General features: G+C 32.4%; 2 protein-coding genes across 2 annotated transcripts; both read left to right on the top strand.

The window, feature by feature from the left end:
* The first annotated feature begins 842 nt into the window (after positions 1–842).
* On the top strand, positions 843–6,020 carry LOC128156822 (cysteine-rich venom protein-like). The gene is made up of 9 exons (XM_052819129.1): positions 843–992; positions 2,513–2,599; positions 3,441–3,623; positions 3,910–4,058; positions 4,474–4,559; positions 4,684–4,769; positions 5,067–5,168; positions 5,282–5,398; positions 5,699–6,020. The coding sequence occupies exons 1-9, from the start codon at positions 944–946 to the stop codon at positions 5,917–5,919; spliced, it is 1,080 nt and encodes a 359-aa protein (XP_052675089.1). The 5' UTR covers positions 843–943; the 3' UTR covers positions 5,920–6,020.
* Positions 6,021–7,092: 1,072 nt separating this feature from the next.
* LOC128179261 (cell death-inducing p53-target protein 1-like) lies at positions 7,093–9,826 on the top strand. Its single transcript, XM_052846642.1, has 3 exons — positions 7,093–7,311; positions 8,373–8,550; positions 9,324–9,826. Exons 1-3 carry the CDS (start codon positions 7,224–7,226, stop codon positions 9,430–9,432), a joined length of 375 nt encoding a protein of 124 aa, XP_052702602.1. The 5' UTR covers positions 7,093–7,223; the 3' UTR covers positions 9,433–9,826.
* The last annotated feature ends 3,229 nt before the right edge of the window (positions 9,827–13,055 follow it).

The raw sequence follows: 13,055 nt of genomic DNA, 5'->3' as shown, positions 1-13,055 counted from the left end.
GAATACGTATGAATATGAGATGCTAGATGTAACTCTGAAAGGTTTAAGTTTGGATGATGAATTGAAAATACCTTTGGATGGTTGTCCTAATTTCACATAAAAAATTAAACTTTAATATGTGTTAAGTTGTTGTACACTGTAAATTGTGAATTTCAATGACTCTTTTATAGTTTTTAACGCCTCGATCCGTGTTTCTGACGATTACCGTAATCCTGAAAATTTTAATCTTTCTGACCTTGACTGAAAGTTATGAATCATATTACATTACATGTATAGGTCATGGTCATATTTTTTTATTTCGATAATATTCCATGATGTTGTTGGCAATTGTCTGAAATAAATTAGATATTACGTTTTTAATTAATAATTATACATGACTGTATGTATTTGTATAAATTTTTAGTTATTTAATTTGGACAATGTGCAAGTATAACTCTCATTTTTTGTTGTTGTTTTTTTTCGCTTTTTAGATGGGTATGTCCTAACAATAATTCTATATATAGTTAATTACTCCAATTACTAGCCCCGTTAGCAAATAGAAATAGAAAAAGAGATAATACAAACAATGTAAATTATGTTACACTAATGAATATCAAATAAATTCAAAGAAAGAAATATCTTATGACATGAGGTTTTTATATTGCCGTGTGTTTAATTTTAAAGACAAAAAATAGACAACTCGATCGCGGTATCGTGATTTGGTTAGAACTACTGGACGTGTATTTGTTAACCTTAATCTCCACCCCGGTGTTACAGGCATAAGTTTCTGGTTACAAAGCAACCTTATCATTAGAAGACGCATGCGCTACATTAAAATGAATTGGTATATGAATGAAAGGGATATATTAGAATTTTATTCTTTCGATAACATTCCCTTAAAAGTCAGAATTAAAAGGGAGAGCAACTGGACCATTCACAAACCTAATTGTGTTACAGATCAAAGATGAAGTTTAGCTTTCTTTATGTTCTTATCGGAGTGAGCCTTTGGTGGGGTATGTGAATATCTCTCTCTCTCTCTCTCTCTCTCTCTCTCTCTCTCTCTCTCTCTCTCTCTCTCTCTCTCTCTCTCTCTCTCTCTCTCTCTCTCTCTCTCTCTCTTCTGGATATAAAAATATCTGATTTTTATATTCTTTCCTTAATATATTCAATCACAGTCTTATGATTGCATTTTTATCATAAGATTGCTATCAATTTCAGGTACTATATTTACATATTTATCAAACTTTTATCTTACAAAGACAAAATCAAATGCCCAAAAAAAAAAATTAAAAAAAATAGGTGGATAAATACTTGTACATATCCATCAATGGTCGATTTATCATTGTTATTCTTTATGATAAAAGATTTTTATGAACAAATACTTTTGTAAAACATGTTACACCGGCAATAAAATAAAAAGACGATCAAACATAAAAAGATAAAATTATAAAAGTTTGTTAGATGATTTAAAAAAAAAAATTTTTTATGTGATTCCTGAAATAATTTGAAAAATCATTGGTCAATTAACGAATGAATTTTACTTTTTTTATTTTTTTTTATTTTTTAAGTATATTTAATTGCAAGATGAATTACTTGGCGGCTGTAGCCCAGTATGTGGTTTTGCATTGTCAAACTGATGAGCAAGCAAATAAGCAGTCACTGATCATCAATTGTGGTTTACTGATTGAGTGCAGGAGTTCCGCAAAGTTCATGAAACTGTGAATAATTTTATTAATCTACCGGGTAGATCCGAACTTTAAATATTTAAAAAAAATTTTTTTTAAAGTTTTCTTTTTTAAATCAAAAACTTTCAATGCATACAACATTCTAAACGTACATGTGTCTCCAACAGTATATAAGTATTCCCTTTTTTCCACGGAAAGTTGAAATATATCATTGTCTTTAGCTTTCTTGCGTTTAACATGCCATTGATCATTATTTAATGCGAAAGTCATCAATACATGTTTCAATCAGTTTATTAATTTGACAGAGAAAAATACTAAGGTCCTCATTTATCATTTGTCGCCGTAGCTTCGTCGACACCTCAAATAATTGGTCAGAGACTTTGTAAATAACACGACAGGAATTCATGTTCATATCCATTGTGTCAGTATAACGTGTAGATATTTGACAAACTTTAATTGACTCAGTATGTATATATCAGGCACGTAGCATCAGGGGGGGCCGGGGGGGGGGGGGGGGGCTGCCCTCCCCCCACTTTTTCTCGCAGGAACAAATTTTTTAAAATTTACATATATAAAAGTGAATTATCATGGAGTTGGCCCCCCCCCCCCCCACTTTTTTGGAAGTATGTAAAAAAATTAATATGAAAATAAGGAAATGAAGAGTGAAATTGAAGTGACATTTTTTTTTAAATTGAAATGATATCATTTAATTAGAGTTCGCCATTTGTAGAATGACGATTATCACTTATTTTTAGAATAATTTGATTTATCGAAGTCCTTCACAATTTTTATTCGGTATTTTGTGTCTGACCAATGATATTAAATCCGCATTCGTTTGTATATTTCAGACTTTACGGAGTCGGCCTGTGATGATAAATTTAAGGTGTACCCCCACCACACCGCGTGTCTTCCCCGTGCTCCGAATTCTAGCCCAGGTAAGAGAGATAATCCGGGTCTTTGATGTCCGTTGATGTGTGTTAATTCCCCGGGCTTTGTAGCACAAATGATTCGCAACCTCGCGCCATTATCATGATTTCTGACACTTGAGCGTTGCCATCGGACACCGATTATTGTCATCGGGTCAACACTTGTCACCCGATAGATGACTTCATCAGGTAGACTGAAAATGGTTTAATGAATTCATACATAAAGTATTTCTAAAAATGTTAAATGGAAAGAGGAAATTGGTGGTTGGTAGTATTGGAGAGGTTGGAAATATGTAATCAAATTGGATAAAATTGTGTTGCCCTTTGAAAAAAAAAAAGCGCATACTAAATGATACCTTTGTGATCATGTGTAGTTTTCTTTTTTAGCTAATTGACTGAAAGATGAACTTCCTAGAAATAGATTAAGCTAACAAATTTTATTCGCTACTTCCATCATTACAGTTTGCAAAAAGTTCGCAAATATGTCCCAGGCCTATAAGCTGAATTTTATAGAGGAGAAAAAGATTACATGTACCTTTATATGAAATATTTACATTGCAAGATGTTATGATAATATTTATGACAGCGTTTTGAAAACTTCACGCCCAATGAAAATAAAAGGTAAATAAATTTGAAAATCTAATGAATAAACCCTCTTCCAAGAACAAAGTGAAGTAATGGGAATCTAGCTTGAACAGGATAATTATTTTACAATAAAATAGGTGTACAGAGACATACATGTAAAAAGTTAGGCTAAGTGAAAAACTGAATAATGAGGAATCTTATTTTTCAACATACGAGTCATTTTAGAAATTTAAACAGAAATTAGTAGCTATTTTCATTTGTTAAGGAATCGTGAGTTCGCAGGAAGCGCTTGCCGCCCACAACAAATACCGAGGAATGGCAGTATCTAAGAACGGCGTACAAAACATGCTTAAGATGGTCTGGGACCCGGAAGTGGCAAAGATTGCGCAAAGATGGGCGGAAAACTGTAAAACGGAACATGACGGAAACCGAGAACGGTTTATTCCAGGTGAATTTAAACTTACTTGAAATTCAGGACACTCATATATTGCAGAATTTTTAAATTAATCATTATACATCTATAGATACTGAATTAGTTCCGTTTCGATAAAAATAGAGACCTCGATAAAATCAGTTTTGAAGGCAGTTTATAAAAAGAGTATTGTGACAAAGATCAAATCAATCAAATTCAAATTTATTAGCAGAAATCTTTTATTTTGAATATAAATTATTATATTAAGCGTCATAACGTTTACAAATTCAAAGATATCGTGCACTCCAATCATATTCTTAAGGTCGATTCACGCTGGGACAGAACCTTGCCTACAACCATTTTGGTTCTATGACGTGGGACGCCGTGGTCAAACTTTGGTACGACGAGGAAAAAGATTTCGTGTATGGTGGAAACACAAACGACTATATGAAAATTGGCCATTATACCCAGGTAATGCCGCGATGTCAAAATGTAACGAATAGGCGTCGGAACCCGGGAGGGGGTGCGCTACATGTAGGTGGGGCTACATCCCCTAACTTTTTTTTTTATAAGTTATACATAATCATAACGATAACCATTTAACCATTTTTTTTAAACTTATTAAAAATGTCTGATACACTGTAAGTCTAGCCCCCACTTCCAATTTGCTTCCGACGCCACTGCCATGTACATGTATCTTGAAATTGCAGCATGATCTTTTCCAAGCAAAGTTGTGCCGATGCATATTATACATATATATTAATTACATGTTTTTGATTTTATTGTGGGGCACTCAATGATACTTGCAATGAATATCGATAGATTCAGCTCCTATATATATATATATATATATATATATCTGCCTGAAATTTTGATATTTTTTCAGTTGGTCTGGGCGGAATCTTACGTTCTCGGCTGTGGCTACAGTGTTTGCAATGGTACCCACTTCTACGTCTGTAACTACGGTCCGGCGTAAGTATACTTGGTCAACCCTCACTGGCTTCTCTCTTCTGTAAAAACCTCAAACATATATCTTATTAAACTAGTGTGTATATGATAGTATGTACACTACACATGACCTGTTTTCATTGCAAAGAGGCAACAGCCCCTCTAGCCGACTGGGAACCCCCTACGAGAAGCATGGCGCACCTTGTAAGTCCAGCGACGGAAACGGTTTATGTGGTGCGTCAACAATTTTCAAAATATGATGTTTGAAACGAATATTCAATCACGTTTGAAATTAAAAACTATGATTCATTTTTTGTGGTAACTTTCCTAAGCTCGTGGTTCTTACGTCATGCAGAAGTTGTACGTGTTATTCGATGTTACGAAATTGGCAGCTAATTATTACGTTGTTCCCCATTGCATTTGTTTGTGCGAGATCACACTTAAAAACGTGATCCGAATCTTGAATTAACTACACATTGTAAAATAATAAAGTTTTTAATTTTAGTGGTTAAACTCCCACTTACATTTCAGAATGCGGTACAACGATTTGTGAAGCAAATGCCAAGAAGAATCACACTACCTGTGAATGCTCCTGTCCAGGTACAAATGTCTATACGGGCAAAAAGTGCGAACGTAAGTCATCATGGAGCACAGTAAACAATGAAGCAAAAAAAAAATGTTGGTACCAAAAATAATATAGTAGTAATTGCAATGACATGTACATGTATCATGATATAATATTTCAGTGACTTGCAGTGGACATCAGGACCCCTCTTACTGTGCTTTGTCCTACACCAAGGACAAATGTATTCGGCTCAGTAACGTGGCGTTTGATTGTCCGGTTCTGTGCAACGTTTGTCCTTGTAAGTACTTCTTGTTGCGTACCAAAATAAATGTCTTCGAACCCCCCCCCCCCCCCCCCACACACACTTCCCAAATAGTCTTTATAGCTTACGGTCATCTGAAATGCAAATTAATGCATCTTTAAGTTCATTTCTAATTTATATTTACAGTACAGACAACGCAAATTATATATTGAACCCCCCTCCCGCAATTCACCCCCGCGGTAAAATAATCGCGTATATAGCAATGAGGTACAAACTATACTTTCTTAGTTGAAACCATACTAGATGCATCATCATCATCATCGTCTTTTTTTCTAGATGCAGAGAAATCATACAAAGAGGGAAGTACAGTTCCAAAGTGCGTGAAAATTGGCGGATGTGCCAGTAACTCCAACGGATCTAATGGGAGCGGAAGTTCTAATACTGGAAGCGGATCAAATGGGAGCGGATCAAATGGAAATGATGGCGCACGACTTGAATCGCATAATGTACTTATGTTTGTTACACTGTTGTTTACATTTTTCGTGGCATACAACTGAAAAACATCTATTATTAAACTGTCAATAGATATTAATATTGTTACTGTTTTTGAATCCTTTATACAGTTTTATCTTTCATGCAATAAATAGTGATACCCGTACTGCTTAATATCTTCTTATATTTTGCCTGATCTAATTTTACCACAAGCATATTTTACTTGAAGATATGTATAAGCGAAACTAAATTATGAGGAATAAATTTGTGCAACTGATATGGAAACAAGGAAATGTATAGAAGGTAATCCGACCCCCGAAATAATTCACAAAAACGGACCAAAGTAGATTTCAGATTTTTACATATTATTCATAGAGAAATGATTGTCCCAACCTATTCATGTGAAACCCCTGGTACTGTCCTTGAATTTTTGTTGTTGTACATGTACGTACGATATTAACTGTGGATAATTATACCTGCAGTACCATTATACATGTACATGTACGTAGTAAATATATATATATATATTTATATTAATTCAAAAAGAGTGAAAGGTGATATCACACCTTATAAATAATCAAAAAAAGAAAATGAACAGTTCCAAAGTTTCTATTCACTTTGGAACTGTTCATTTTCTTTTTTTGATTCTAGTTTCTATTCACTTTGGAACTGTTCATTTTCTTTTTTTGATTCTATCTATCTATCTATCTATCTATCTATCTATCTATCTATCTATCTATCTATCTATCTATCTATCTAATTTTATATACTGTGGATAATTACCCGTAGTATATGTGTACTATAATACATGTACATGTTATAGCAAGACACGCAGCGGTCTCCTTTTTTAAATTTTTATACAGACTCATCTACAACAATTTTCTGTCCAAAATTCTTGCAAAATCAAAAGTTACAAATCTTTACAAATCCTTTTGCCACTTCCTAAAATAACTTCTATGCATAAATGTGTGTACCAGCCTTCTGCATTGAAAATACGTCATTTCGTTTATCAAAATTCATTTTTCACACAGTCTCCTGCTTCCCATTTCTATGAAATTTTGTTTTGGCGTATTTTGAATCTCGCGAAACAATGTGTAAATAAGATTCTTAAGTATAATAGTGTTTAGCTATTATATAACGTATATGCAAGTGTTGCTGAGGTGAGCTATATGGCCTATGGGTCTGTTGTAATTAGTGTAAATACGTGTTGCTGTTTTCACAATTATTACGTATACATTTTAGTAAAAGTTTTATGAAGTGAAATTAAATCCACCAAATCTTTCCAATTCGAGGTAAACACCTTTTAAAGATTAGTCATCATAAATGTTTACCGTAGTGGAAACCAGGAAGACATGTATGAGTGACAATAATGGATGTAACGACAAAAGAGGAAATCTGGTATACAAAAGATCAAAACGTGTGCAACACAGCTCCAAGTGTCGTTGATTGTGATAAAGGTAAACAACTGTCAATTATGTTAAAATTGTATAGTTTACATATAACATGTACTAACTGCAATCGTTTGAATGGCCAGCCATCCTTTATTGAGTTATTATTGATGACGTAGATTTATACTGCATATGCATATGTTGTTTATGCTTATAAGTGATATATTCTTTTTTGTTTATAACTGACTGATTTAGTCTGTATTATGATAATGGATGATAATAATTAAATACACATTCATTTTTCGACCTGTAACGGGCACAGGTGAGAAAAGAAAAAAAAATATGGCGGCATGTTCCAGTCTAAAACTATTAAAGTTGAGTCAGCATTTAAAGGTTTCACTAAATAAAATTTTGACCCCATGAAAACTAAATGATTGAATTCAGAGTTGATATCTACAAATCACAATCTAACAGTCAAAAAGTTTAATTTGCATTAATTTTACAATAATTATATGTATTAAATTAAATTTCTGAATAGACTTGCCACGGAGATACCTGCATACATTTGTAGTATACTAGTAGAACTTCCATTTGAATATGACATTTCTGCAAAGATATATCCATTGTCTTTATTGATAAGAAATGGTAAACCAATGTTTCTTTCAAACCATGCATGATATCTTTAAAAATGATTAATACCGTTTTTGATGCATGCGCAAAGTGCTATTTTCATACAGATACTGTTCAATATGACAGATGATGAACAGGAATACCATTCAATGAGAAATGGTTGATACAATTACTATTCAATGAAACATTCTTAACATAAACACTATTCAAAACGACAAATGGTAACAAAAACACTTAAGCTATTCAAAATGATATGGTTAACACAAACACTTTTCAATGAGATATGGTTTTATTATTCAATCACTATTCAATAACAAATGGTTGACATAAACACTCTTCAGTTATGACAAATGGTTCACATATACACTTTTTCAATATGACAAATGGTTAACACAAACATTATTCGATGAAAAATGGTTGATGAAAACCTTATTGAATAAAAATGGTTAACACATACACTGATCAAATAATTAATGTTTTGTCTTAATTCTTACTTGTAGATGTCCCTGTTATCATCGCAAAGGAGAGTAACGAAGGCGACCCCTTGATATTTGTTGATGATTATTACCACCCGGATGAGACAATATGCCCTCACTGTAAAAACTGTGTCCAGCCTGTAGTCGACTATAGAATGGGGTTCTTACCATTTCTTGTGATGTGCTTCATGATAATGACGTGGTGAGCATTATATAGGCAATGACGTAGTACAAAAAAAATTAAGAATAACATTAATACGAGATTACACATCGATTGGCAAACAAGGAGAAAAAATAACCTTATTTTATTATTTATCTTCTAGATATTACACCACAGTCATACTAGTAAAAAGAAATTGTGATAGTGTTCATTTCAATACAGTACATATATCAGGTATTATGCAAAAAAATGTCATCAAAAATTAATGTTAATTCGCAAATATTATATATCATATATAAACTTAAGTCGTAATTATGTTTTTAATTCATATAACGCTTTGGTTTGAAAAAGAGTAAGCCAAAACACGTATTGCATAACGCAACCATGGACTACCATTTTAACAATCAAGTATAGTAAAAAATATGTATTAAGGTGGCCCACTACACCTTGAAATATTTTCTCAAATCAGCAGAAAATTACTTGATTATGATAGATATCATAATGGATAAGAATTATTTAAGTCAAATAGGGAAAAATTAGCAATTTTGGATGAAAAATTACATTTCCGAAAATTTAATTCAGTAAACATGAACAAAGGATTCCAGGCGGATTCGAACTCACGATCTGCGGTTCAGAAGCCCAATACTGAGCTACGATGATATACAACCAAATCGAATGATATAAACAGTTTAACAAAACATTTAAATCGCCATCTTGTGACGTAGTGTCTTAAAAAGTATAAGTCTAGGTGTAGTGAGGTACCTTAAGTTCAGTGACAAACGTGGCTAAATCATTAATGTAACTCTTTTTGACAGCACCTTTGCCCTCCTGTCGTGGCTACCGCTGATAGACAAGAGAGTTAAGACGGTCATACACTACTGTCCCTCTTGTAACCGCGAGATCTGGAGGCTCATCCGGATGTGATTCTCGTGTGGCCTTAACTTAGACTGACCTTACAGGCAGACTGAAGGCCGGTATATCTTGATGCATGAAGAATAAAATGTGATATTTTTAAAGAAGCAAAGTCTAGCTTCTAGCTCAGAAAAAAATCCCTTATATGTAAATGTCCTGGAGAATTTGGGAAATATCATAAAATATTTATCAAGCATATCGTTTATCGCTTTATTGAACTCATAACGTTTATCGCTTTATTGGAGTGATGTGTAATAGCGAATTAAGTGCTACATGTAACATGCTACATATGTGCACATAATTGCTAGGATCATTTTCATTTGTATATTATTTTTACCAATTTTTCTATTTCAATCCTTAGATATTCTTTGTATTAAGTTTCTTTATATAAATTTTCTACCTGTAATTCCATTTTGTGTGTTTATTTGCAGTGTCAATGAACCTCACTGTATCCCGATGTTTAAAGATGCATGGTCACGATTTTTGTCAAAAAATATATTTTCGATTTTAATGTTTACAATGCTTTATTGAGGTACTTTTAATAAGCAACAAAAATTTAAGAGTCATTTGTTGAGGTATAAGCGAGTTACAGAGCTTACAATTCTTTGCTATGTAAACAAAGCTTTTGTTTACATTTTGAATGTTGAAAATTCCAGGTTTAGACCTAAAATGAATGTGTTAAAAGTTAGGAACAGTTTATTTATGCTTAAAATGAATGAGACGATAGCAAAATCAGCTTGAAAAAGATTTTTTTTTACTGTTAATTGAACCTAACAAAACAAAACAAAAACAAAACAAAAACAAGGGCACAAGCTTTGTTTACATGACAAAGAATTGTGAGCCTTATCTTGCTTATAACTCTACGACTGACTCTCAAATTTCATATGATCATTAGATATGCATTCCTAAGGCATGGTAAACAATAAAAACAAAATTTGACTAAAATTGTGACAATGCCTCTTTATTCAAAATGCATGAAATTCCAATATTGCCTCATCACAGTGTAATTATTTTGCATATTGGTGCAATTCAATTTTAAATTCAATTGCAGACATGTGATAAATTTTCGGTACAATATATCATTATTCAGTGTTCATAAAATAGATAAAATACATAAAACCCTCTAAAAAAATTAAGAAAGAAAAAAATGTAGTTTCTTTTTTGTTTTAGTTTTTTGTAGTTTTGGTAGTTTGTTTCCTATTAAGATCCAAAGTCTTATTGATATCATACCGTAGTATTTAATTAATATAACATTGTTTTATTTGCCAATGTACATATGAATCATTTTCACCATATTTTATCTCATGAATTACAAGATTACAATGCATACCGTGTCCGCCCCATGGCTTATATAAGTGCATTTTTACATTATTGTACTCAGTATTCTGAAATTAATCCAAATATACAATTGTATATGTACGAGGGTTGTTCGGAAATTATTGAGACAACTCGAATACTTTCTTTTCTAAGTGACGAATTTTGGTGAAAATTGGCATAGACACTGAAGAAACGCCAACAAATAATAAAACAAAGTAATATAAAAAGAATATTTAATATTTTGTTTACGACGGTAGATAAACACGTCGGTGGTTGGGGTACCCGGCGCAGCCATGAACTCGGAGATTTAACAACTTCAACATCTACTTTATAAGTGTCCGTAAAAATACAGTTAATGATAAAAGAAATCAAATTAAATATGTTCATTTTGCTATTCTTTGCGACTTACTTTTGATTAAGTTTCACTGATGTTCGAGTTGAAATACGGATATGGTACACAACTATTTACCAAACAATAGAAATCTGACACCGACTTTACATTGAATTTTGACGTCAAGGCGGCGCATTGAAAACCGTCAAACTGGTAGAAATCTCAGAAGAAGACCTTTTAAGGCCATACAATCGCTTTAAACACTATACGATTACAAGACAAGGTATAGAGCTTCATCTCATCATATTTTTTTTACTGATTGTTTAACTAGAATTAGGCCAAAGGGATTAATTATCAAGTACTTAAGACACTCTAACTGTTGTCAACTGTTTTAAAATATAAAACCAAATGACTGCAGGAGATATTCACAGTAATTAGACTTTCGGGTAAAAATAACTCGATTATTTTCCCCCAAAAAACCAAGAATGAGAGTAAATGTAAATGAAGACATCTTGAAATGAAAACAAAAGATGAGAAATAAAGAATAATTCTTATTTCCGTTCGTTTGTAAGGTGTTTAAAACACAGGAGCAATAAGAAGCGTTAAAATGACGTTGCGAAAAGTTTGCGGTTGCGCCGGGTCGCTGGACGAAGGCACGTTGGTCAGCTTACCAGGAATTATCTATTCATGCCATGGACAAGAAACTTTTCACATTGATAAACTCTATCCTGATTTACGTTTTGGTGAAATTTCAAGAGTTTATCTTTTTTACTAAAAGAATAAGAGAAAATGTCTCAATAATTTCTGAACAACCCTCGTACATGTTAGTATGAAGACCTACATGAACATGTACGAGTTTTATATAATTATATGATGAGGAATCATGCTGTTTCAAAGGAAAATGTTATGAAAATAACACAAATTACATCATCCAATTTACTCATCCCTTTGTAAGAAAATTACATTCAATTATTTTCAATTGAAAGTAATTCCTCATTGAAAAAAGGTACATTTTTAAGAATGCTACAATTTAAGCCAACAAAAAGTATTCATACACTGTAGGTACTGTATACATGGTTATTATAGCCCTGTCTTTAATTTGTTAGCCCTTTTACACTTACAAACGGTTTTGCCATATCATGATGTATTTAGAGACTCTCTTTAATTAACTCAGTAACTTAAAAAAATGTTTTCATTTGTCCAGTCTTATATTCGCCATGTGACAAAGCGGGCGAAAGGGGCGAACATAAAACAGGGACGACTATTTTCTTGTATGCAGTATGTGTTCTAAACGTTTAATCATATTTATAGGTTGTAAACAAACGATCTTTAAAAGTATCCATATTTAGTTGATACTATTCATGCAAGTAAGTGCAGTAGAAAAGAAACCACAAAAATTGTTATCATGAAATATGAGAAAAATAATGGAGTTATATTTACGAACAGATAAACCCTTAGTAATTTATGTTGTTTGTTTAAAATCTTGAAATACTCATAAATGACCTGAAGGTCGGTTTTCTTAATTAAATGTTGTGTTGCAGGTTAGTTTTATTTTAAAACCATTTATTCAATGCTTTTTATCATTTACTGAAAACATTGACAGTTGATGGGTTTTATGAATAGATTCTATTGTTGTAACGTAGAAATAAACTGTATATTTAGACATTGTAGTCGTATCAATCACAAAGGTTCTGTCTTCCCATAAATGGTTAATTAACAATAAACATTTGGTGTTAAGACTAATTTTAGCCATAACATTAAATTTTATCTTTAAATAAATATTTGTGGAAAGACAGTACTTACATTTCTTTGATTTCTTTAAGTCACAGGTTACATGATAATCGAAATGTTGTGCAGGTAATTAAGGAGTGTAAGTTTCCAAGAAATATATCTGCATATATTTACATTTTCCAGTGTAATTGCCTGTGATAACACTACGTATCGATTTTGTACTATAAAACCCATAACTACAAATTGGGGCGCCAGT

Source organism: Crassostrea angulata, chromosome 1 (genome assembly GCF_025612915.1).
Source record: "Crassostrea angulata isolate pt1a10 chromosome 1, ASM2561291v2, whole genome shotgun sequence".
Lineage (NCBI taxonomy): Eukaryota > Metazoa > Mollusca > Bivalvia > Ostreida > Ostreidae > Magallana > Magallana angulata.
Note: the sequence above shows the minus strand (reverse complement) of the source record. Positions and strands in the feature narration are given on the sequence as shown.

Coding starts and splice junctions, on each gene's coding strand:
- LOC128156822 (XM_052819129.1), top strand. CDS start 944: ATGAAGTTTAGCTTTCTTTATGTTCTTATCGGAGTGAGCCTTTGGTGG. Junction 3,624..3,909: donor CCGAGAACGGTTTATTCCAG/GTGAATTTAAAC, acceptor CATATTCTTAAG/GTCGATTCACGCTGGGACAG. Junction 5,169..5,281: donor TACGGGCAAAAAGTGCGAAC/GTAAGTCATCAT, acceptor ATAATATTTCAG/TGACTTGCAGTGGACATCAG.
- LOC128179261 (XM_052846642.1), top strand. CDS start 7,224: ATGGATGTAACGACAAAAGAGGAAATCTGGTATACAAAAGATCAAAAC. Junction 7,312..8,372: donor TGTCGTTGATTGTGATAAAG/GTAAACAACTGT, acceptor TCTTACTTGTAG/ATGTCCCTGTTATCATCGCA. Junction 8,551..9,323: donor TGCTTCATGATAATGACGTG/GTGAGCATTATA, acceptor TCTTTTTGACAG/CACCTTTGCCCTCCTGTCGT.